At 36.8% G+C, this 26,289-nt stretch overlaps 1 protein-coding gene across 2 annotated transcripts in view; it reads left to right on the top strand.

Annotated features, from left to right (window-relative positions):
• The window catches only part of INO80 (INO80 complex ATPase subunit), a 131,133-nt gene that overhangs the window by 40,487 nt on the left and 64,357 nt on the right, over positions 1-26,289 (top strand). For both annotated transcript variants that reach the window (XM_060147507.1, XM_060147500.1), the window contains exons 8-21: positions 4,111-4,164; positions 5,787-5,990; positions 8,652-8,847; positions 9,739-9,806; positions 10,896-11,105; positions 11,585-11,665; positions 12,543-12,638; positions 18,934-18,993; positions 19,435-19,577; positions 20,747-20,831; positions 21,806-21,923; positions 22,846-22,931; positions 25,609-25,776; positions 26,006-26,139. In XM_060147507.1, coding sequence (XP_060003490.1) covers positions 4,111-4,164; positions 5,787-5,990; positions 8,652-8,847; positions 9,739-9,806; positions 10,896-11,105; positions 11,585-11,665; positions 12,543-12,638; positions 18,934-18,993; positions 19,435-19,577; positions 20,747-20,831; positions 21,806-21,923; positions 22,846-22,931; positions 25,609-25,776; positions 26,006-26,139 — 1,703 coding nt within the window. The remainder of the gene's footprint in view (positions 1-4,110; positions 4,165-5,786; positions 5,991-8,651; positions 8,848-9,738; positions 9,807-10,895; positions 11,106-11,584; positions 11,666-12,542; positions 12,639-18,933; positions 18,994-19,434; positions 19,578-20,746; positions 20,832-21,805; positions 21,924-22,845; positions 22,932-25,608; positions 25,777-26,005; positions 26,140-26,289) is intronic.

The following is a 26,289-nucleotide window of genomic DNA, read 5'->3' as shown; positions in this document are numbered from 1 at the left end:
TCTCTGGTATTCTTGCCATAGTAAATGATGTCATTCCCATCATGAGGAGACAGCGGAAAACCACACATTTTGGGACACTTTACAGAATAACTGATTGGTGCTTTTCAAAAGTGTCAAGGACATGAAAGAGAAGGATTGAGGAAATGTTACATACAGGAAGAGATTAAGGAGAAGAACAACTAAATGAACGCATTGTGAGATCCTGTGTAGGATCCTGGAACAGTGAAAGGATATTAGTGGAAAAGTTGTTGACATTCAAATAAGATCTATATATAATTTGGTTAATACTTTACTGGTGTTAATTTCCTTGCTTTTTTTTTTTTAAATTCATAAGTGTCAAGAAGCATCACTTTTTATTTATTATTTTTTAAAGGGAACTTTAATTAATTTATTTTTGGCTGCATTGGCTCTTTGTTGCTGCATGGGCTTTCTTTAGTTGTGGTGAGTGGGGGCTACTCTGCTGAAGTGTGTGGGCTTCTCATTGCGGTAGATTCTCTTGTGGCAGAGCATGGACTCTAGGCACATGGGCTTCAGTAGTTATGGCGTGCGAGCTTCAGTAGATGAGGCTCACGGGCTTCAGTAGTTGTGGCTCATGGGCTCTAAAGGGCAGTTAATTTCCTTTCTTAATAATTGCACTATGGTTATATAAGTTGCTAAAATTAGGGAAAGCGTGGGTGGGAAGTAGTAAGGGAACTCTACTATTTTTTGCATGTTTTCCATAACTCTAAAGTTAGTTCAGTTTCCTCACACCGTATACAAAAATAAACTCAAACTGGATTCAAGACCTGAGAAGATCTGATAAGATCTGAAACCATGAAACTCCTGGAAGAAAACATAGGCAGAACAACCTTTGACATAAGTTGTAGCAGTATTTCTTTGGATCTGTTTCTTGAGGCAAAAGAAGAAATAAAAGCAAAAGTAAACAAATGGGACCTAGTTAAATGTAAAAGGTTTTGGCCAGCAAGGAAAACCATTGACAGAACAAAAAGATAATGTATAGAATGAGAGAAAATATTTGCAAACGGTATGACTGGCAAAGGATTAATATCCGAAATATATAAACAGCTCATACAACTCAGTATCAAAAAAGCAACCTAATCAGAAAATGGCCAGAAGACTTGAATAGACACTTTTCCAAAGAAGTCATGTAGATGGTTAACAGGTACATGAAAAGATACTCAACATTGCTAATCATCAGAGAAATGCAAATCAAAACAAAAATGAGATATCACCTCACACCTGTCAGAATGGCTGTTAATCAAAAGGACCACAAATAACAAATGTTGGAGAGGATGTGGGGAAGAAGGAACCCTAGCACACTGTTGGTGGGAATGTAAATTGGTATGGAGGTCCCTTAGAAAACTAAAAATAGAACGGTAGTTCCAACTAGAGAAAGCCTGTGCACAGCAACAAAGACCCAGCACAGCCAAAAAATAGATAAATAAATAAATTAACTAAAAATTAAAAAAAAGAAAAAATATGGCAAGAATAATGCAAGGAACTGCCATGTATCTTTTACTTGTATTTAGCACCTGTTTGCCTCATTTTCTTTTGCCATATAAATGCATACTTTTTTCCTCACTCACTTTAAGGGTTAGTTTGAGATTTTGTGCTAAATTTACTCCTAATAATTGTGTGTTTCCGAAGAAAAAGGAAATCATCTAGTGCATAACCACAGTGCAGTATTAAAAATTATTATCTGACCCATAGGTTTTCATATTTCATCACTTGTTTCAATAATGTCCTTTATAGCACTTTCCCCATCCCTGAATCAATCTAGGACTATATGTTATATGCATTTAATTGTCATGTCTCATTAATCTCCTTTATTCTGAAACAATTCCTTAGCCTTCGTCTTTCCTGACATTGTTATTTTGAAGAGTATATAATTTTGTAGAATATTTTTGAATTTGGGTTTGTGTGATGTTTCCTTGGGATTAGATTTGAATTATGCATTTTTGGCAATATTACTAGAGAGTGATATGTTCTTGACATACCTCATCAGGAGGCACTTGACACATCTGTCCCTATATTGTGATACTAGCTTTGATCCCTTAGTATGATGGTGCCTCTGCATTGTGCAATTACTTCCCCTCCCTCCATTGCAGTTATATTTCTGGAGAGAGAGTATATGTTTGAGCATTCTTTTTTTTTAATTGAGATATAGTTGATTTATAATATTAGTTTCAGGTGTGCAGCATAGTGATTCAAAATTTTTATACATTATACTCCATTTAAAGTTATTATAAAATATTGGCTAAGTTCTCTGTGCTATACAATATATCCTTGTTGCTTATTTATTTATTTTTTATTTTATTTTTTATACATAGTAGTTTGTACCTGTTAATCCCATACCTCTATCTTGTTCCCTCTCTTCCCTCTTCCCGCTAGTAACCACTCGTTTATTCTCTATATCTATGAGACAGTTTCTGGTTTGTTATATTCGTTTGTTTTATTTCTTAGATTCTACATGTAAGTGATAACGTACAGTATTTGTCTTTCTCTCACTTATTTCACTAAGCATAATACCCTCTAGGTCCATCCATGTTGTTGCAAATGGCAGAATTTCATTCTTTTTTATGGCTGAGTAATATTACGGGTGTGTGTGTGTGTGTGTGTGTGTGTGTGTGTGTGTGTGTGTGTGTGTGTGTGTGTGTGTGTGTGTGTGTGTGTGTGTGTGTATCACATCTTCTTTATTCATTCATCTGTTGTTGGACCCTTAGGTTGCTTCCATATCTTGGCTATTGTAAATAGTGCTACTATGAACATTGGGGTGCGTGTATCTTTTTGACTTAGTGTTTTCGTTTTCTTTGGATGTATACCCAGGGGTGGAATTGCTGGACGATATGGTAGTTCTGTTTTTAGTTTTTTGAGGGCCCTCCATATTGTTTTCCGTAGTGGCTGTACCAATTTACATTCCCACCAGCAGTGTGCTAGGGTTCCCTTTTTCCATATCCTCTCCAACATTTATTTGTGGTCCTCTTGATGGTAGCCATTCTGACAGGTATGAGGTGATATCTCATTTTTATTTTGACTGAATTTCTATGATAATTAGTGATGTTGAGCACCTTTTCATGTGCCTGTTGACTTTGTATGAACATTCGTGATGGGAAAAGTTACAGAAAAACTTGTTTCATACTTGAAGAGGCTTCAGATGATGCCCTCTGATGATAAGGAATTCAGTGGGAATATTTGAGATTTTTATCTTTAAAGTGGCAATAGTTGCTTTAGAATTAGAGAAAGTTTTTATTAAAAGCCCTAAAAATTCCCTTAATCAGACAGTCTGAGGTGGGATTATTATAGAAATGGCTTTCAGGCCCTTTGTATAACTTCGCACCCATTGTTTCTTTACAGTCTGGGGGAGATCTCTTTAATAGTCAGAGAGCCACTCAGCTCTGCCTCTTCTTTCCCACATCAAATAAATGGACCATCATGGTTAAAATCAGGTTTCTTTATTGAAGCTAGTTTTTTTTTTAACTGAAGTGGTAGACATAATAAGCAGCTTGGGACTTGGTTGTGGGCTGCTGAGTCATATTGTGTTAGGTCTGCCTTGGAATTTTTGTTGAAGAAGATGAGGTCAAGTGGTGGTAAAAATTAAATAATAGTGGCAGTGGGTTTGCCTTGGCTGGAGGTAGGGCTAGAATCACAAACTAAGAAGCTAGTTTACCTTTCTCCTAATGATTTTTGTATCTGAATGCCCTGCTGTCTCAGCTTCTTTGCATATTGGCCCTAGAAAGCAGTGTTCTAAATCAGGGTGGTGCTAGGATTAGGGTATGTTGTTACATTTTCCTAGTTCACTTCAAGCCTTAAATATAGCTTAAATTCTTTCCAGAAGGATACAGAAGACTCAATTTAAGGCAGATACAACACCAGTTTATTTTTTTTAATGAGGCTTTAGGAGCTTTATGTGTGGTTCTGAGTTGGTACATTTGGGTGACTCTTAGAAGTAATGTATTTTATTTTAATTGAAAGAAGTAATGTATTTTGACTACGCTTGGTTTGGCATTTTATTTTTTAATCTTTGAGGAGATCAGTAAAGTACGGTGCCAGTCTACACAATTGTATTTCAAAAAAGAATCCTAAATGAATTATTGTTTTTAACTATTTTAGGCCAACAAGCAGAAAGCTTCAGCTCGTAACCTGTTTCTCACCAATAGCCGCAAGGTACGATTATATTTCCCATTTTATGTTTTGCTGGAATGTGTTCTTATTATTTAGATCTATGGTTGCTGCTCTTGTCTCTTGTGACCTGTTGATACTTAATCTAATAGTACTTAAGAGAGTTTCTAAATGTTCTCAATCTATTTTCTTTTAACATCTTTATTGGAGTATAATTGCTTTACAATGTTGTGTCAGCTTCTGCAGTATAACAAAGTGAATCAGCTCTATGTATACATATACCCCGTATCTCCTCCCTCTTGCGTCTCCTCCCACCCTCCTTAGCCCACCCCCTAGGTGGTCACAAAGCACCGAACTGATCTCCCTGTGCGATGCGGCTGCTTCCCACTAGCTATCTATTTTATGTTTGGTAGTGTATATATGTCAGTGCTACTCTCTCACTTCGTCCTGGCTTACCCTTCCCCCACCCCGTGTCCTCAAGTCCATTCTCTACGTCTGTGTCTTTTTCTTTTTTTAAAAAAAATCTTTATTAGAGTATAATTGCTTTACAATGGTGTGTCAGTTTCTGCTTTATAACAAAGTGAATCAGGTATACATACACACATGTCCCCATATCTCTTCCCTCTTGCATCTCCCTCCCTCACACCCTCGCTATCCCACCTCTCTAGGTGGTGACGTCTGCGTCTTTATCCCTGTCCTGCCCCTAGGTTCGTTAGAACCTTTTTTTTTAGATTCCATATATATGTGTTAGTATACGGTATTTGTTTCTCTCTTTCTGACTTACTTCACTCTGTATGACAGGCTCTAGGTCCATCCACCTCACTACAAATAACTCAGTTCCATTTCTTTTTCAATCTATTTTAAAAATAAAATTGCTCTTCCTCGCATTTCTGGTTTTCAAATTTTGGGGGGTAAGACCATAGCCAACTGCTAATTCCTTGGGCAAATCATGCCGTCATCCTGTGCTCAGTCTCTTCATCTAAGAAATGATGGTATTAATACTTTCCCTTAGAGGGAATTAATGCAACTTTCTTTGGGTATTGTGAGAATTAGATGAGGTAACCTTACTAGTTGTGTTTCCCTGGGCTAGTCACTCATCCTCATTTCCTCATCTATATATAAAATATCAACTTCACAGTGTTTTTGTGGAGAATGAATTAGTTTAATATATGTTAAGCTTAGAATGGTGCCTAGCATATAATAAACACTGACAGCTATTATTATTATTATTATTAAAAAATTTTTTTTGGCCATGCCACACGGCTTGTGGGATTTTAGTTCCCCAACCAAGGATTGAACCCCCGGGCCCTTAGCAGTGAGTGTGCAGAGCCCTAACCACTAGACCGCCAGGGAATTCCCGAAAGCTTTTATTATTAATGTGTATGATAATATTTCAAAACTTCCCAGAACATCTTAGGTTATTATACTTTTTTTTCATCTTCTAAGGCAATGTATCTGTAGATTTCTCATCCCTGATATTACTTTGTGGTCTGGGACTGGCTCATAGGACTGTATAGAGACGTTAATCAGATTAGGGAGAAAGAGATGTGGCCATAGGAGGACTATATGCCCTGAACAGGTTGAGGGATGCTGTGGTTTAGAGTCCAGGGAGAACTGGCCCTGGTGTTGGTCCTCCTCCAATGTGATAACATTGTTGTCACTTGCAGCTCGCCCACCAATGCATGAAGGAGGTGCGTCGAGCTGCCTTGCAGGCCCAGAAAAACTGTAAGGAGACCTTACCTCGTGCTCGCCGCCTCACCAAGGAAATGCTTCTGTACTGGAAGAAGTATGAGAAGGTGGAGAAGGAACACCGCAAACGTGCAGAGAAGGAAGCCTTGGAGCAGCGGAAGTTGGATGAAGAAATGCGGGAGGTAGGGCAATAGCATGAAATTTTGAAAACCATAATTGCTGCAGCCATATTAAGAGATTGGTTAGCATTTCATAAGTTATAAATCTAACTAATGAAATGGTTGAAAACATATTTTAAGACATAACTTGATTTTAGTCCAGTAAATCAGTTCTGTTTTTATTCTTTTAGTAAGGCCCTCTCCCTGGCCTTCACCCCTCTTCTGTGCTCACTTCCTCCCTTCTTTTTTTTTTTTTTTTTTAATTTTATTTATTTTTGGCTGTGTTGGGTCTTCGTTGCTGAACGTGGCCTTTCTCTAGTTGCGGCAAGTGGGGGCCACTCTTCGTTGCGGTGCGTGGGCTTCTCATTGCAGTGGCTTCTCTTGTTGCAGAGCACGGGCTCTAGGCGTGCAAGCTTCAGTAGTTGTGACACACGGGCTTTGTTGCTCCGCGGCATGTGGGATCTTCCCAGACCAGGACTTGAACGTGTGTCCCCTGCGTTGGCAGGCGGATTCGTAACTACTGCGCCACCAGGGAAGTCCCCGTTTCCTCTATTCTTTGTAGCCTTATTCTTTTGAATATTTCTGGAGGACACCCTTCCCCAGCCTTCCCTCACAAAAAAAGAAAAGGAATGAAAGAAAAAAAAAAACAGCTTAGAGCTTATCTGGGCTTGGTTCCAGATGCTGGCTGTAATTTCGATTTGTTGGAAGATGAGGGCTGGTTGCCAAATTTAGGGCCAGATAGGGACAATGGACAACTAGCTCAGTTTTCTGAGACACCTCCCCCCTCCCCACCTGCTGCCGCCTACTTTTCTGTTTTAACTTGCAGTCAGTTCTCTTGCTAAGCTTGATATCAGCTGAGAGTATTATTCAGGGAAGCAAGAGGAGAGATTAAGAGGACAGAGTTATTATGTTGCCATTGGTAAGCCCATTGGGATGAGTGGAAGGACAGTTGAGGTCTGGAGAAGGAAGGGAATCAGGATTGAATGTTTTCTTTCGGGTATAGGTAGTACTCCTGTCAAAGCAGAGCTGTGGAGACTCTTTGGAGTTCTCTTCCCTCCTGTCTCATGCCTTTGAGGGGGAATATGGATTTTGCCCAGTTCTCTTAAGTCCCTGGGTGACTTGTTTCTTTGCCTGGAAGATAAACATATTATTGAGTTAGTAAACTTTTGATGCTAATGGAAATATTTGCTCACTGAGTTTAGAGGCATTTGAGTTAGTCACAGATCTTGAAGTTTTGAAACTGACTTGGCTTATGATCTAGGTTTGTGAGACATTCTCTCAGTTATGTTGATAGCTAACTGATGAGGCTTTCATCTGTGATTATGTTGACTTATGTGTCTTTTTCTCTGAATTTTTGAATTAAGACATTTTTGATGTATCCTTGTTCCCTTAATTTGCCTTCTTCATTTAGGCACATAGTAGTTGACTTCCTTAAAGTTAAAGAAAATGTTACTTTTTATGGTTTAATTTAGAAAGGTTTTCTTTTAATTTTTGGCTGCACTGTGCCTCTTGCGGGGTCTTAGTTTCCCCACCAGGGAATGAACCCGTGCCCCCTGCAGTGGAAGCACGGAGTCTCAACCACTGGACCACCAGGGAAGTTCCTAGAAAGGTTTTCTTGACAGTACTTTAGCTTTAGAACATGAACATCTGTATCCTTTATGAAAATAAATCAGTTTTCTCTCAAACTCTCAGATTTTTTTTCTAATCTGAATTTGGCTAAAGTGTTATAAAACCTTAAGGAGAAAGTCTAGTTTTGCATAGCATACTTTGGGACTTATGTCCTTCCTGGCCATGTTCCTTATTTTATTGTTGTTTTTCTCTTGTGGAGGTGGATCAAGGATAAATCAAGTATACTTCATATGAATTTTATTATAAAATAGTTCATGCAGAATAATGATTCTTTGATTTGGTATTTATTGTGTATGCTGTATTTCATATAATTCAGTCTTTTGAATCATTTGCTTACTCATTTTATTGTTTATCTTGAAGAATTATTTTTACTGACAATGATTATTTTTCTTACTAGGTTATTTCAGAGGCACTTTGAATTTAGCTTTCTCATATTTTAAAAAAAGGTATATGTGCTTGTGATTTTGTATTTGGTCTATATTCGTGTTTTATAGCTATTATTATCACAGATGAACAGTAGGCTGTTTTGGGGAGCATTTTCTTTTTTCATGGGCTTCTTATTCTCATATACCTCCTTCATTGACTTTCAGAATAATTTATAGCTCTTCGTCATTTATTTTGCCTTTCGGTGTTAGAGAAGATTTTTGGACACATTTATGTTTTTAAAAATAATAAAGCTATACACGTGTATTTATCTCCCAAGTTATTAAGTAAAGCATGTTGTTTGAATTTAGTTGGTATCTCAGTGCCATTAAAGAAAAGTAATACAGTAAAGAAATAAGCATTTTAGACAGAAGCCTAGTGGAAAAAAGATTTTATTTTGTAAAGGAGAGCAAAACATAAGTTATTATTAGGCTATAAATGAAGATTATTCCTTGCTTTTAGTACCACTGACTTAGTTATAGTAAAATTTGTTCATTAACAATTTTTACCTTTCTAAAGGTAAATACTTTGTAAAGGAATTGTTTGCAAACTATGTATAGTGAATTCTGTTGACTACCCTTGTATGTGATTGGTGATTTGACTCTTTTCACTTTCATCTTTTTTCCCCTTTAGGCCAAGAGGCAGCAGCGAAAACTGAACTTCCTCATCACCCAGACAGAGTTGTATGCCCATTTCATGAGTCGCAAGCGAGACATGGGTCACGATGGGATCCAGGAAGAAATCTTAAGGAAACTGGAAGATAGTTCTACACAGAGACAAATTGACATTGGTGGAGGGGTGGTAGTTAACATCACACAGGAGGATTATGGTGAGTCCTGAATCAGGAATGGGAGGAAGGAGATACCCAAAATTTTTTCATATCTCAGGTTATACTCATCATTAATTCTTGAACGTTTTGTCTTGATCAATAGGTAATATTGATCAAAAGGGGGATTTATTTTATTGGAGTAGGGGAAGTGTGAATGTTTGTATAAAATAAGCATATAAAAAACTTTTATTAAAGAATTTGAAAAGGAAAGGGTGTGGTTATATGATCTTGCAAATTTGGGAATATTTTGTGTGTTGATTTGTTCGTAGAAATAAAAGATATTGTATCAGAAGAATTCAGTGAACATATCTAATTAGAGAAAATCATCTCTCACATAACAGGATTCTTGGTGATGTGAGTAAAGCATGAGAAGAGACTGTTTTGGTATTTTTGTGACCACACAGAGAGGGAGGAATTGGGGTAAAGTTTGAGAGGAAGTTCACAAAGAATAGTGGTCAAGATCATGTTGAGTAAGAATAAGAGAAAATGAGAGTGCTTCAGATTATGTTGGGATTTACACAGTCTCTGTTTCTTCTTTTGGAATCACCTGGTGTAAATATATTACAATTTTGAATCCTCATTGTCTTGCTTTTCCCAGCATCGGCATTGCTTCGTGCAAGAAACGCAGGATTGGGAGACTAGGGCTCAGTCTCCTGGTGGCTTTTGTGAGCTGGCTTTGGCTCCTAGAGACCATGGCAGCCCTCTGCCTCCATTGCCACTTCCAGGTCCTTACCTCTGTCAAGTAATTTGAGCTTTTCTTCTCCCTCACCCTCTGTGAACTTAGGGATAAATAGAATGTGGGCGTCAGGGATCCACATATGCTAGTATAAATTGCATCCTTAAAGGAGATCAGTTAATGAGGTGTTATAATCTACACGTTTCCCTTTTCAGATAGTAACCATTTCAAAGCCCAGGCCCTGAAGAATGCTGAAAATGCTTACCATATTCATCAGGCGCGGGTGAGTCTTAAAAATGAAATGTTGGGCCCTGGAAATACAACTTTTTACTTAGGTGGTCTTCCTTTAATCTTAATCATATTTTCAGTTAAAAACATTAATGGATGTGTACATGTGTATGTGACTGCATTGGGGGTGTGTGTGTCTCTATTTACTTTAGAGTAATAGAGGAATACCTGAGGAAAGATGGGAAACGAGCATTCACTTTTCTGAGCTTTAAGAATGTGTTGATTGACGCTAAGACAGTTTGTCTATTTTTTTTCTTCTGTCCTTCCTGGTGATCATGGGTAATATAGAATGAAGTGGATCATGGTTGTTTAGTGAAAAAGTCCACACTGTTGCATGTTAAGAAAGTTATATCATGTATTAAAACTGCTAAGTTAGCACCTTCTTTTACTTTAGTAATAACTTGCTTGTTCATGATATAGTGACATTTAATGAAATCAGAAAGAAACTGCAGTTAGATCAAATTAAGTAAGGAAAATACAGTTTAATATACTGCATAGGAGCCCCTGTGTAACTTTGACAGGGTCCAAATCAAGGATAGAGACAAACTCAACCTATTCCTCACCAACGCCAACCAATCAAACAGGTTTTATATCAAATCTTAGTAAATTCATTGATGAAGCAAGTAATTGTGTAATATGGCTTAGTGCCTGTCTATCAGAAATGTATTCTCAATATAATTGTTAAAATAATTTTAAAATATTAGTAATATACTTTACGCTTGACCCTTGAGTAACTCTGGGAGTTAGGGGTGCCGACCCACCCTGCAGTCAAAAATCTTTGTATAACTTTACAGTCAGCCCTCCATACCTATGGATCCACATCCACATATCCAACCAACCACAGGATCAAGTAGTACTCCTGCACATACTTAGTGAAAAAACTTCACGTATCAGTTGACCCACACAGTTCAAACCCATGTTGTTCAAGAGTCACGTGTATTATGCTTACATGTAATATATTACATTATATTATCAGAAAGTTTGTTCCAACTAGCACAAGTTAGATATATTGGCATTATGAATTTTATTTGAATTTAATTATTTTCCTCTTATATATTTCTTCTAATATATTTTTATTTTCCAGACAAGGTCATTTGATGAAGATGCAAAAGAAAGTCGAGCAGCTGCCCTACGGGCAGCAAACAAGTCTGGCACTGGGTTTGGGGAGAGTTATAGCCTGGCAAACCCATCTATCCGGGCTGGTGAGGATATTCCACAGCCTACAATTTTTAATGGCAAGTTAAAAGGTTATCAGCTGAAAGGCATGAATTGGTTGGCAAATCTCTATGAACAGGTAAATTTTAGAACTATTCATACCCACTCTGTTTTGTTATCTGTTTTCCTAAAGTCGTTGGTTCAGTGTATTGTGAAATGAGCACAAGATAATGTTTTAGATTTCATCCTTTTTAAAAAGCTTTATCGTTTGACAAGAATCAGAAAGATGTCTGTATATTTCTAACCTGGAGATTTTATTGGGGATTATTTGCATCATGTATAAAGTTTGTCTTAAGTAGTCTTAGTAATAAACCTGATTACTTGTACCTGGATTAGATTAGCTGAAAAACTGGCTTTGGCGTGTTTGTCTCATGATTCAGAGTTGTAGCTGTGGAATTGGCAAAAGGAATCATTACAGTAGTAATAGTGCTGAAGCTGGGTATCTCTAGTCACTTTCGTTTGAACAAGTCTGACATTTTGGGTAGTTCTTTTTGGCAGTAAGTTGAACCCTGTGTAATGCAATGTGAGAGGTGTTAACTATGTGTATTTTTTTTCCAGGGTATTAATGGCATTCTTGCCGATGAAATGGGACTTGGTAAGACAGTACAGAGCATTGCCCTCCTTGCCCATCTGGCTGAGGTGGGTAGATGCATGCAGTCTTTTCTTCTTCCTCTCTGTCCATCCTAGGGTCATTTTCTATTGAGAATCAGCCATTATCAAGCAGTACGCTAGACTCTGTAGCATACCAAGACAGTAGGACTTGCTCCTTGCCTTCAAGGCCTTTACAGGGTGGGTGATACAGTGTGGTGAAACATTCTGGTTTTCAAGAAGACTAGGACAGTTTCTAAGCATGTGTGTTTTCATTCCCCATCTCCCACTTCTGTAGAGAACCACCATTGTAGTGGCAAAAACACTGTAGTTAGTTAGATCAGAAGACCTGGTTTCACATCTCAGCTCTGTGCTTACTAGCAGTGTAAACTTGGACAATTCACTTAGCCTCTTTTGACCTGACTTCACTTTAACTCTGTGAGGTTTAGTTTCCACTTCTGCAAAGTGGGGATACTATCTGCCTTACAGGAAATTTGTGAGAATTAAATGAGAAGAAATGCGTGAAAGCATTTTGAAAAATGCAGAAAACTCTATACCAATTAAATAATAGTAAAATAGTTGTGATCATCTAGTATAAGGAAAAGCAACACATACAAGTCAGTATGTCATAAGTGCTTTGTGAATGATATAAACTAAGACCCGTAAGGGCGGGTGGGGAGTAATTGCTTGGTTTTTTTTTCCTCAAGGTGTGTGCGAGCAACTTCCTTGCCTGTGTTATTAGTAACATAGAATATTATTTTTCTTAACATAGGATATTATCATTGAGTGTGCAGGTATGGGAGATACGAACCATTTCTCTTGTTGTAATGCATCTCCTATTCTTAAACTCCTCTTGTCGTTAATTATAATTTTGAATTAAATTTCTTCAGTTTTCCTGCAGTTGGCTGACCCAGTTTTTCTGTTTCAGAGAGAGAACATTTGGGGACCTTTCTTAATAATTTCACCTGCTTCTACACTTAACAATTGGCATCAGGAGTTTACTAGATTTGTTCCTAAATTTAAGGTAAAAATCAACAAAATTCTCTTGCTTTTTAAAATAAACTTTCTGACTCCTTTTTTGCTGCCTTACTTACTTAATTGCTCATAATAGCTTTTAATTTCTTGCATTTTTTTTCAAAATAACCTTGCATACATTTCCTATCAAAGTTACTGATGGGAGCAATAAAAGAGCATATTACATCCTTATGTTTTATGAGAAAGACAAAGTCCAGTTTGAGTGATTTGCTGCATTGACGACATGAATTGTAGCTCCTAGTTGTACTGCCATAATAGAAAATGTCTGCCTTGCTGGCTTAATATAGGTTTTGATAAATCAAGGTACATATACTATAATTTATGGCATTGTTGTCCACACTCCTCCCCCTTCAAATTTATTCATAGATTATCTATTTTCTTGACACTCCAAAGCCAGCTCTTCAGTCTTGGTCCAGATTATAATGTCTAAGGTAGATAATGTGAGAGTTGCATTTAACTAATTCAGAGGAAAAGAATTGAGATTTAGGTAGGATGTGATCAGCAGGGAAATATGCTGCATCAAGTATGGACAAGATTTAAATAGGGGTTTAATTATGCAAAGTTGTTGGGATGTAAGAAAGAATGGGTAGGATTTTTTATATTATTTGCAAGTAAAAAGAAGGAAATGAGTTAAATATTTGTTTTGTCCCTAAAGGAATATAATGATAATGAAGTTGCATGGTAAGGAGGATTTTTTGGAGATATGTATCAAGAGATATTGACATGATCTCTGATCTTGGGTCTCCATAATAATCATGGGTTCTATGCAATTTAAGAGGTCATGGGGGAGGTGTTTTTCTGGCTTATACTTTATAAGGAATAGGGACATGTCTGGGATATTCCACTTTGGGGCACCTTTGTGTCTGTGGCCCCACCTTTGCGGCTGAATTAATAGACTTAGGAACTGTTTACAAGGCACATTAGGTATATGGCTTTTAGCTTGGCTGACTCATTCTTAACTTTCTAAGGAGGTGAGATCGTTCTAAGGCAATTTATTGAATATTTTCTCTAGGGTTTTTTCACATTGAATAAGGAGCCCCTCATCTTTTTTCTGCTTTCTTGTTGTTGTTATTGTCGTTTAGTACATGTCAAACAATTAGGAGCTTGAAAAATTGTCTTAAAATTTTCTTCCAAACCACTAAAGTTTTCAATATTTCCTTCACTGGCCAATAGATGGCAATGTAGTACTACTTACGTCATTGGTACCTCTCCTTTGACTTTATACCCATGCCTGACACTGAGTTTTCATTTGAACGTGGAGTTTCCTTTTGAAGCTCTAGTCTAGGGGTCAGTAAAATATGGCCTGTGGGCCAATTGAAAGTGTACAATTCAGTAGTATTAAGTACATTTACAGTGTGGTACAATAATCACTGCTATCGTATTGCAGAATTTTATCATTATACCAAACAGAAATCTCCTTCCCATTAAGCAGTCACTCCCTATTTCACTTTCCCTCTTGTCCCTGGCTACCACAAATCTGCTTTATGTCTCTGTGGTTTGGTTATTGTGAATATTTTGTATACCTGGAATGTGGCCTTTTATGTCTGGCTGCTGCTTTTCACTTAGTAGGTTTTTCAAGGTTCATCATGTTGTAACATGTATCAGCACTTCATTCCTTTTATGACTGAATAATATTTCAGTCATAATATTATAACATATAATATAATAGTGAATAATATTTCATTATCTGGGTATACTGTATTTTGTTTATCCATTCATCTGTTGATGGGTATTTTGGTTGTTCCTTTTGGCTATTGTTAATAGTGCTGCTATAAACATTCATGTACAGGTTTTTGTTTGAACACCTATCCTGTTTTCAGTTCTTTTGGGTATAGACCTAGGAGTGGAATTGCTAAGTCACTTTATATTTAACTTATTGAGGAATCCACCACATGTTCTTTTGTGCAGCTTATGAGCTAAGAATAGTTTTTACTTTTTAAAATTGTTGATTAAAAAATATTTCGTAGCAAATGATATATGAAATTTAAATACATGTATATTGGAATACAGCCACACCTTTGATTATTTATTATTTATGGCTGCATTCACAGTACAACAGGCACAGTTGAGTAGTAGTGGCAGAGACTGTGTGGCCTACAAAACTAAAATTCTTACTATCTGGCCATTTATAGGAAAAGTTTAATGACCTCTGCTCTATTGATTCATTGTTTCTATTACCATAGAATAGAATTGTCTATTCTATGGTAATTGTCAGAAATGTGTTTGCTTCCCTGTAGAACATAGTTAGAAGTAGACTCTGCTCAGATTTATAATCTGGTTACATTCAAAAGATACTTAGATCTATGATGATAACATCAGAAAGTTCATTTTATTTGGCAGGTGTCTGAGTAACACTCATTTTATGGTTCTAGTATGATTACTGCCTCTGACCTCCTTTTCCTCATGAAATAAGATTTACATTTTTTCTCTAGTTAATGTACCACTTTTCATTCCTGAAATTGGCTATTCTGTATGTTTTGTATTTCATTTATTTCTGCTCTTTTATTATTCTTGTCTACTTTTTTTGTAAACTTTTTTCTTTTTCTGTCATCTTGAGATGGAGCTTAGATTGTTGATTTTCAGCTTTTTCTAATGTATATTTAAGGGTATTGCTTTCTAAGCATGACTGTAGCCATCCAAAGGTTTGATGTGTCACATTTTCATTATCTTACAATGCAAAATACTGTTAGCTTCTACTGTAAGTTCTTATTTGATTCATGGGTTATTTAAAAGTGTTGTTTTTACTCTCTACACAAAGGATGGTTTTCTAGGTATCTTTTTGTTATTTATAGCTTAAATCCACTGATAAGAAAACATGCTTTTTATTATTTTAATCCTTTGAAATTTGTTGCTTTGCTGTCATAGCTCAGCATATGGTCAGTTTTTATAAATGTCCTGTGTGTGTTTGAAAATAATAGTTATTCTGTACTTGTTGAATACAGTGTTGTATATATGTTGATTAGGTCAAGTTTGTTAACTTGTTCAGCTCTTTTTTTATCTTTACTGATTTTTTTGTCTGCCTCTCCTATTACTGACTGAAAGAGATGTGTTAATATTTGCAACAATTATGGATTTATCCATTCTGTTTTCTTTTGTTTTTGCTTTGAGGCTGTGAGATGTATACAAATTTATAATTTTATCTTCCTGGTGAATTAACCTTTTATTACTATGAAATTCCTCCTTTAAGACTTTTGCCTTAAAGTCTATTTTCTCTGATATTAAATAGCTTTCTTTTGGCTAGTATTTGCATGGTATCTTTTTCGTCTTTTTACTTTTAACCATTCTATAGCCTTACATTTAAGGTGTATTTCGTGCCTTTTATTTGGAATATCTGTGCTTACTTTTAATGTAATTATTGATATATTGTGTTTAAAACTGCTACCTTGCTCTTTGCTTTCTACTTCTTTTTTTAAATAGGGTTGTTATTGTGTTTATGGTTTTTAGTTTTTAGTTTTAAAATATTTATTTATTTATTTGATAGTGCCGGGTCTTTAGTTGCGGCTCACCGGCTCCTTAGTTGCGGCATGCATTTGGGATCTCTTTCCCCAACCAGAGATCAAACCCGGGCCCCCTGCATTGGGAGTGCAGAGTCTTAACCACTGTGCCACCAGGGAAGTCCCTGCTTTCTGCTTCTTTCACCTGTTCAGCTTTACTTTTTTTTCCTTTTGAATCCTTTTGGATTGATTAGATTTTATCATTCCTTTTTTTTCCTCTCCCTTTTAAACTTGCTAATTATATATTCATTCTGTTATTCAGTAGATACCCAGGAGAATACCACATGCACCCTTAACTTTTTCAAAAGTAATATAAATTAGTACTGTTAATACTTTCCAGACAGTACAAAGACCTTAGTAGAGTACTGTAACTACATCCCCCTTCTCTAGACTTACATGCTGTTGTTTTTGTATATATTTTATATTTTAAACCCCAGAAGACATTATTATTTGTACATTTAAAACTTACTTAGATTTATTCATATTACTTACATATTCATTGCTCATTGATCTTCATTCCTCCTTGCATATTTGTGCTTTCATTTGGCTGACATTTTTCAAAAGAACAAAGGACATCAAGCTACGGATTCTAGAAGCACTTTGAGCCCCATAACAATAAAAAAAATGAAAGTCACACTTAGAAACATCACAGAAAAGTGCTGAATTTTGCATTCTTTTGTTTCTCCATGCTTTAGTCTGGATATTTCCTTCTGACCTCTCTTCAAGTTCACTAATCAGCTCTTCAGCTGATTCTATCTGCTGTTAAACTCGTCACTGAATTCTTTTTTTTGTTTTTAATTTAAAAAAAAATTTTTGTACTTTAAAGATGTTCTGTGTTTTCCAGTTCTACTTCTTATGGTAGTTTTTCTGTATGTTATGTGTCTTCCCCGCCCCACCCCCGGCTACTTTTTTTTTTTTTTTTAATTTGTTTTATTTATTTATTTTTGGCTGTGTTGGGTCTTCATTGCTGCATGCAGGCTCTCTCTAGTTGTGGCGAACAGGGGCTATTCTTTGTTGCGGTGCGTGGGCTTCTCATTGCAGTGGATTCTCCTGTTGCCGAGCACAGGCTCTAGGCACGTGGGCCTCAGTAGTTGTGGCACGTGGGCTCTAGAGCGCAGGCTCGGCAGTTGTGGTGCATGGGCTTAGTTGCTCTGCAGCATGCGAGATCCTCCCAGACCAGAGCTCGAACCTGTGTCCCCTGCATTGGCAGGTGGATTCTTAGCCACTGCACCACCAGGGAAGCCCTCGTCATTGAATTCTTAATTTTAATTATATTTTTTCAGTTCTAAAAATTCTCTTTGATTCTTTTATAGTTTCTAGTATACCACTGAAATTCTCAATCTTTTAATTCAATGAACAAACTTGCTTTTTTTTTTTTTTGGCAGCATTGGGTCTTCATTGCTGCACGCAGGCTCTCTCTAGTTGTGGCAAGTGGGGGCTACTCTTCATTGCAGTGCATGAGCTTCTCATTGGGTGGCTTCTTTTGCTGTGGAGCACAGGCTTTTTAGGCACGCAGGCTCAGCAATTGTGGCTCGCGGGCTCTAGAGCGCAGGCTCAGTAGTTGTGGCGCACGGGTTTAGTTGCTCTGCGGCATGTGGGATCTTCCCAGATCAGGGCTCAAACCCGTGTCCCCTGCACTGGCAGGCAGATTCTTAACCACCACACCACCAGGGAAGTCCAAAACTAACATTTTTTTAAAAGTTTGTTTCTAAAATTTTTGTTATCTAGATCTCCTGTGAGTTTGTTTCTTTTATCTATATTTCATGTTGGTTTTCAGTTATGTGGTCTAGTCTTTCCATATCTGATTTTTTTGTTTTGTTTTGTTTTTGTTTTAATGCCAGACATTGTATAGGAAAAATTGTAGAGATAATTGTGGGCTCTGGATACTGTTTTCTTCTTCCTGAGAGAGGATTAATGTGTGTTTGGGGTTTTGTTGTGGATTTTTTTGCCTATAGTAATTTTTTTTCTGGGGCAATAATAATCCAAAGCCCCCTTAATCTAGTCAGGAATTGAGATGATTTGAAACCAGGATTCAGTACCTGATAAAGCAAGTGTATGTATAGTTTACCTTTACTACAGGTGTGTATCTATCTTTTTTTTTTTTTTTTTTTGGTGGTACATGGGCCTCTCACTGTTGTGGCCTCTCCCGTTGTGGAGCACAGGCTCCGGACGCGCAGGCTCAGCGGCCATGGCTCACGGGCCCAGCCACTTAGTGGCATGTGGGATCTTCCTAGACCGGGGCACGAACCTGCGTCCCCTGCATTGGCAGGCGGACTCTCAACCACTGTGCCACCAGGGAACCCTGTGTATCTATCTTTTCATTCCCAACTTAAGGCCAGGGAGGTGGGTGGTTATCAGAATCCCTCCTCCTTGAACTACAGTTTTTGTTTTGTGGTCCTGTGTCTCTTAAAAAAACAAACAAACAAACAAACAAAAACAAAAAACAACTCTTCAGTTTCTCAGCCTCAACTAGAACTTTTGGGAAGGATCAGCACCCACAGGGAGAACATGTTCCAGATGCCAGGCTTTCCTCTCTTTTCTAGATCTGGGCTGTATAATTCTCCACTGACTCAGTAGCTCTCTGAAGCCTTCAAACAAATGTTTTGTATCTGTGTTTTAACTTGGTCAGTAGGAGGAGTGCTAGTCCAGCACCTAGTGCGGCAGTGACAGAAGAGGAACTCTTATATTCATTCTATTAGGTTTTTAAAAAATCATTCTGAATAACGTATTTGTGATGATACTTTTAAGATTATCACTAGGAAATAATCTGTATATTGGTCCTTTTTCCAGGTGCTACCATATTGGGGAAATCCTCATGATAGAAAAGTTATCAGGAGGTTCTGGAGTCAGGTAACTTTCAGCTTACTGTACACGCATGCACACACACATACACATGTTCACACATATGTGCAGTCATTATTTCTCCAGTTGATTTGAGTAATTTCACTTACATAAAATCTTCTTATATGTTTCTGGACACTAGGCAAGTGTACTTTTTTTCTTTTACAATGCTTTTCCTGTTATAGACAATCAGCTGGACTTGAAGTCCAGGTTTAAGTAAGAACTTTTGTCTTTAATAAGCTGAAGACTAGTTTTTAACAAGGTTTGTGGTTAAGGTAACTACCTTAAAAACAGTTATGCTTTTAATTCACTGCACGTCTCCTACATTGGAGAAGTATATCTTTAGAGCTATCTTGAACTTCTTGGCCTTAGAAAATGAATTTCATTCCTCATTGTCTTATTATGACTTGTTAGGTATCTCTTTTCACCCTTGCCCTCTTATGTTTGCAGAAGACCCTCTACACTCAGGATGCCCCCTTCCATGTGGTTATCACCAGTTACCAGCTGGTGGTGCAGGATGTAAAGTATTTCCAGCGAGTCAAGTGGCAGTACATGGTATTGGATGAGGCTCAGGCGCTCAAGAGTAGTTCCAGGTAACATGAGTAGTAGAAATAAAGCCTGTGGACTGAGGATATATAGATATATAGATATGTGTGTCTCATATACACACACATGTGAATGAAGATCAGAGAGATTTGAAAACATGGTATATGGCTTACACATGGTCTTATGGTCTCTGCATAAGCCATATATCTGACCAGAAGGCATAAATTCTCTTTTGCATTTTCATGGAATATACATATTAATGTTTAGAGTATAAAGATTTTCCTCAGCTTTTTTTCTCCCTATTCAATAATTATGGCATTTTAACCGATTTTTGTTCTTCAAGGAAATTTTCTGTGGAGGAAGGGGTGTCCGCTCATTGCTTCAGGGCTTATTTTAGACAGGAGGTCTTAGTAGGAAGTAGAATGTTACATTATGTGGATTGTAGCTTCTACTGTTTTATGAAGGTTATCCTAGTCCCTGAATGGTTATTAGACGCCCAAGAGTCCTTTTATTGGAAGTTACATGTTTAAAATGTTCTAGTACCTTTAAGTTCCCAAAATGAATAGTAAATGAGTGGTTGGCTAGAAAGTGTTACTCAGTGGTATTAGACCTTGGGTTTGATGGATTTTTATTAACTCTTGGTGAGCCCATAGGGCTTTCTTAGAAGTCCACGTTAACTGGCAGGATGGTATTTTCCATGGAACTTTCCATCCTCTAAAGAGCGTTATTTCATATTTTACTCTTTTGAAGTAGGGCATGCTTGTGGCCAGGAGCAGTAGACTCACATTGCATTTTCTTCTCACACCCTTTCTCTTTCTCCATTGCTCCCTCCAAACTCACACTGGAAGCGCATAGAGTAATAATTTTAAAACCTACTACTGTAGATAATACTTTATAATTATATGGTCTGTATCAACAAAACTGACCAAAGGTAGTAGAGGACTTTTATCAAGCCAGAAAGGATCCTACTCTGCTATTCGAGGGCTTTTTTTAATGTATACCCTAATACCACGTTTTCAGTATAGAGTCAGTTCCTTTGAAATTTCCTGTTGTCAGCTTTGTTGAGTAATATTTTTCAATTGTGTTCATGGTAGAGTATTGATACTTGATTTTGAGTGTTTGTTATTTTTTTGAAAAGCATTTTTAGAAATAAGGGGTCTCAATAGGGTGAATATTTACTGCTAACTTGGAATTTGTAATTCATCTTACTGGACAGTGTTCGTTGGAAGATACTCTTGCAGTTTCAGTGTCGGAATCGGCTTTTGCTAACTGGGACCCCCATTCAGAACACCATGGCAGAGGTAGGCACTAGTAAAGACCTCAGTTTTATGTCTGCATTAAACAGAGTGGCTCCAACACAGAATAAAATTCTTTACCCATGCCTACCTGGAGTGTTACGGCTTTGTATAAATTACAATCCCCACATAAAAGGAAGAATTTGACCATGGCTTGCCCTAAGTGGTTTTTTTTGGGGGGGCATCATTACTATTTTCTTATTCTCTGGCAAAAGGCAAATAAATTTCTTTATTCCTTCGTTTCTTATATAATAAATCATAATCACATTAAGAATGCTACTCATCTAATGCAGAGATATTTTTATACTAGAATAAAAAGGTAATATTCTTTGACACTGAGAGGAGCTAAAATTCTTTCTTTGGGGAAGATAATTTTATCTTCTAGAATAGGGGTCAGAAAACTTTCTGTAAAGAGCCAGATAATAAATATTTAGACTTTATAGGCCGTATAGTCACTGCACAGCTACTCAACCTTCTATTGTAATGTGGAAGCAGCTATATATATATATATATAGATATAAATGAATAGGTGTGACTATGTTCCAATAAAGCTTGATTTACAAAAATAGATGGCAGACCAGACTTGGCACCACAAGGCGTAATTTGCTGACCCCTGATCTAGAGTTATTATTAGCAAGTTATGCTGCCTCAGACTGTGTTCAGTTGTGGAATGGATCTTTATACAAGATCTTTTAAACTATCTCACTGCACAAGCTGAGCAGGACTTGCGCTTTCAGACTTTCAGTGGGAAATTAATTGAAAAATAGTTTTTTGCTATAGTACCTTATAGAATTAGAGTTGGTTGATGAGGCAGTGTGCTTACACACTCATTCTCTCTCACTTACTCACACATACACATGCTCCTAGACACAGATACACAGACCTGCAACTTCACTCTTTCTCTCTCCAAACTCTCATCATGTCTTCACATACTGTCGTTTTGTTGCTCTATAGTTATTTTGCTTTTTGTTTGTTTCCAGCTCTGGGCTCTGCTGCATTTCATTATGCCAACATTATTTGATTCACATGAGGAATTTAATGAATGGTTTTCCAAGGACATTGAGAGCCACGCTGAAAACAAATCTGCCATAGATGAGAGTGAGTACTTTTATGAACATTCATTCTTTCTACCTATTAGTGTAGGCAACTACATAATTCTGTATTTTCTTGTATATGAAGAATTTTTCTTCTGGTATGCATAGAAGGATCTGAGAGAAAAGTTTTTTCTCTTTTAAAATAATTAGTGCTTTGTACATATTTAAAAGAGTCCAAAAAGGACTAACTCAAGTGATGCTCCTGTAGTGTTGACTAATCAAGGCAGAACAGGCAAAATTCACATTTTGGATTACGAAATCCTCATTTTCCACGTAGATCCTGAAAAATTTTATATTCTTTGTGGAATGGGGTAAGACTTTTTGCCTGTGATAAAACCAGAAAATATTAGAAGGATAATTTTTGTTATTTTCTCTATATATTAGGATTTGTTTCTTCTGTAAACATTTTTTAACCTTGTTTATCAATTTCTTTTTACCTCTTGACTAATATTTTAAGAGAGTTATGAGGTATTTATTACATAACATGAAGTGCCACCTACTAACTATTAGAAAAGTCTTTAAGTAATTTCTTATACTACATGTTGTTAATTTGCTGATATACATTGAAAAAATGACTTTTGGGGAACACTGGGAGTCCCAGATAGCTTGCATTAGACCTGTCTGAGAACCCTATTATTGATAGAATGTTCCTAAAACACTGTAAAGGTGAATTCTAATAAAAACAAAGCTATCCTTACTGGTTTGAGTAAATGAGAGCAAAATGCATTTGCACAACTGACTCCAGGAAGACGCTGTGGAAAGTTCAGATCCCTTGGCTTCCTCCTTGCGATTGTTTGTCTTCTTTTAGAAAATCATTGAGCCAAAAGGTGTTAGAATGGTTTAGTGAAGGGTGGTCATGATATTTCTTTTGTTTGTGTTAAATTGATATAATGTATTATTTGTTGGTGGGGCTCCTGGCATTTCAGATCAACTCTCTCGCTTACACATGATCTTGAAGCCATTTATGCTGAGGAGAATCAAGAAAGATGTGGAAAATGAATTGTCTGACAAGGTAAGGAAAGAAGACCTTGTGAGTTTATGCCTTAATAGGCACCAACCTAGGGTTCCAGGGTGAAAAGAAATTCCTTGGTAAATGTTTAGTTGAAGGGTAATTAGTTTGATTGATAGGAGACCTTTAAACTTGAGAGGGTCAAAGAAGACTTAAAATGAGTCAAATAATGAAGGCAAGTAATAGTTTTTTCTTCTTCTTGTTTTATACTTTTTATTACGGAGAGTTTGAAACATTACAAAAGTAGAAAAAAGAGTATAATGAACTCCATATAGTTTAAATGATCAACTCATGACAATTTTTCACCCCTCTGCATTATTCTGAAGCAGATCCCAGTTGTCTTTTGTTTCATTTATAAATATTTTCATGGATGTCTCTAAAAGATTTGGTGTTTTTTAAAATACATATTCACATATCATTATCACCTCTACTAAAAAAGGCAGTTATTTCATTGTAGTATCACATACCCAGTCAGTGCTCAGATATTCCCAGTTGTCTTTGTGTATGCTTTTTTCTTTCTCTCTCTTTGAAAAAGTATTCAGCTTTTGAAACCAGAATCCAAGCAAGGTCCACCCACACATAGTATTTGGGTGCTATGTCTTTTAAGCATCTTTTAGTCCCACCCTACTTTTTCTCCCCTTGCAATTCTTTGTTGAAGAAACTGAGTTGTTTGTCCTGTAGAGTTTTCCCACATACTGGATTTTGCTGGTTGCATCATTGTGGTGTTGTCTAACATGTTCCTCTGTCTCCTGTATTTCTGCAGACTGAGAGATAGATTTAGAAGTTTAATGTGTTTTGGGTTGTAATATTTTTTCTCATAAAAAGTCAGTAATTTTGGTTTATAAATAATGTTTTTTTGGATCTTACCAGACTTCTGTAGTTTTCTATTATCTCTTGTGAATCCTCCCCATATTTTCCTTCCTTCTTTTTTCACCCAGTTCCCAGTCCTTTGGGGTATTTTCCCATCTCCCATAGATTGCACCTGTTCCTCACAGTTCTGCTGTCTATATAAAAAGCATCTTTCCAGATTCTTGATAATATCAGGTGATTCTCTCTGTCACTGCCAGAAGGCTGGATCATTTTGAAGTTAGTAACTCTCTTACAAGATTGTGGTGGAGATGTACACCTTCAAAGAGACGAATAGAAGTGTACCTTTGTTTTATTCCTTTTAAAAAAATCTTTATGGCTGCTTTGTGAAACTGGCTGATTTTAACTGAATAGTAGTTCACACAGATGTGTACCTGATAGAAAGAAAGCACTTTATAAAAAAATGGATCCTTGAGGCCTTTATATCAGAAACAGCTTAAAAACAATAGCAGTATCATAATGTCTGTTATTTAGTGGTCATTAGGGAGGTGATCAAAAGGTATGGTTCTTAACCACTGTGCAGAGTATAAATTTCTTAAACATCAGTAATGTTTCTAATCTGTTATTAAATAGTATATTATTTATAATACAATAAATAATAGTATTCATAGTATAGTTCAATAGTATTTATAGTATAGTTCAATAGTATAGTTCAGTAGTATTATTGAACTCTTACTGTCTGCCAGCAACTGGTCCGTAGAGATGCAGCTTCCGGTTCTATTCAGATTTCCAAGGGGGATGAATACATAAATAGCTAGTACTGTATCATAAGATATGCAGTGATTATCTATGTGAAATATAATGGGAACATAGATAAGGGAGTAGTTCTATTAGGGAAGGTTAGAGAAGGTATCAAAGCAGAGATGACATGTGAGCTAGATCTGGAATAATGAGTTGGCATTTACTAGGAAAATATGGTAGGAAGGGGTGCTAAGCAACAAGAGTGAGCAAAGGTAGAACAATATTCAAATAGGCAGCATGTTTGGCAAACATTATTGAGACTGTTGTAGCTAATATATATAGGAGGACTTGATGAGATTGGGATAATATGGTGAGTTAGATTATGGGAGGCCTCTGCCTACAGGAGAATTTTTAATATTTTACTATAGGCAGTAACTTACATTGAAGGTTTTTCAGCAGTTGAGTACCTTATAAGATTTGTATGGAAAGTTTCTTGGAACCAGGAGAGACTAGAGGCAGGAAGCTCCCACAGTAATAGCAGTATAGATTAGATATGATGAGATCCTGTATTAAAGCAATGGGAATGGTCAGAAAAGGTGGTTAGAGGTAGATTTCCAGGTTGAGTTGAGGGACTTAGGAAATGATAGAAGATGGGGTATGAGAGAGAAAAAATCAGAGGTGACTGAAGTTTCTGTTTGGGCAACTGAGTGATAATGCTGTTAATAAATTAAGTAAATTGTGAAAGAGAATTTTTTTCTGATATGTCACAAATGCAATTGCTGCAGACTCTGAGTGATACTATTATGGTAGGTAGTTGGAAATATTGGGCTGGGGATGTTGGGAAATATATTTTTGCAAGTCACTGTGATGGACGGTAGTTGGGGTTATTAGAAATGGAAGAGGTCGCCCAGGGACAGCATGTAGAGTGAGGGACAAGGGAAGAGGGTCAAAGAAGGCACATTTTTCTGGATAATTAGCCATATCACAGGTTTATAGAGATACTGAGTTTCTAGAAATATGTATATTGTTTTTTCCAATCATAATCTGCCTTGCATGAGTTTCCAACTTTATGCTGATACTGAGTTTTCTTACAAACTCTTTTCAAAATATAAATGTCCTTATTGATTTTTAGATTGAGATTCTAATGTATTGCCAACTGACCAGCCGACAGAAGCTGCTATATCAGGCACTAAAGAACAAAATTTCCATTGAGGATTTATTGCAGTCTTCTATGGGCTCTACCCAGCAAGCACAGACAACCACCAGCAGCCTCATGAATCTGGTCATGCAGTTTAGGAAGGTAAGAGCTTAGGTCAGCTGCCTTGGAGTTGTCTTTATTATTAACCCACTTCAAGAAAAAAGGCTCTATCTTGCCTTGATGCCAACTAAACAAAGGCAGTTAAAAAAGGATGAAAATGGGAAAGTATATATTCATAAAGGTAAACATGTAGGGTTTGGGATTCCTCCATCGTTTCATAGAGTGATGTCTGCACATGACAATATTGTCTTATCATTTCCTTTCCTGTTAGGTGTGTAATCACCCAGAGTTATTTGAACGGCAAGAAACTTGGTCTCCATTTCATATTTCCCTAAAGCCATACCAGATTTCAAAGTTTATCTACCGTCATGGACAGATCAGGGTCTTCAACCATTCACGAGACAGGTGAGCAAATATTAATATCTGTTTGCTCTAAGAGTGTTTTTGTATAATTTGGGGTTTTGTGGCTTAGATAAATTTAATTAAGAGTGAGTTTCACAACGATGTATTTAAGCAATGGGTGGACCACTATTTGTTGAGGGATCTTGTGATAGG

Source organism: Lagenorhynchus albirostris, chromosome 1 (assembly GCF_949774975.1).
Source record: "Lagenorhynchus albirostris chromosome 1, mLagAlb1.1, whole genome shotgun sequence".
Classification (NCBI taxonomy): Eukaryota; Metazoa; Chordata; class Mammalia; order Artiodactyla; family Delphinidae; genus Lagenorhynchus; species Lagenorhynchus albirostris.
The sequence above is the reverse complement of the archived record's forward strand: the minus strand, read 5'-3'. Positions and strand labels throughout refer to the sequence as shown.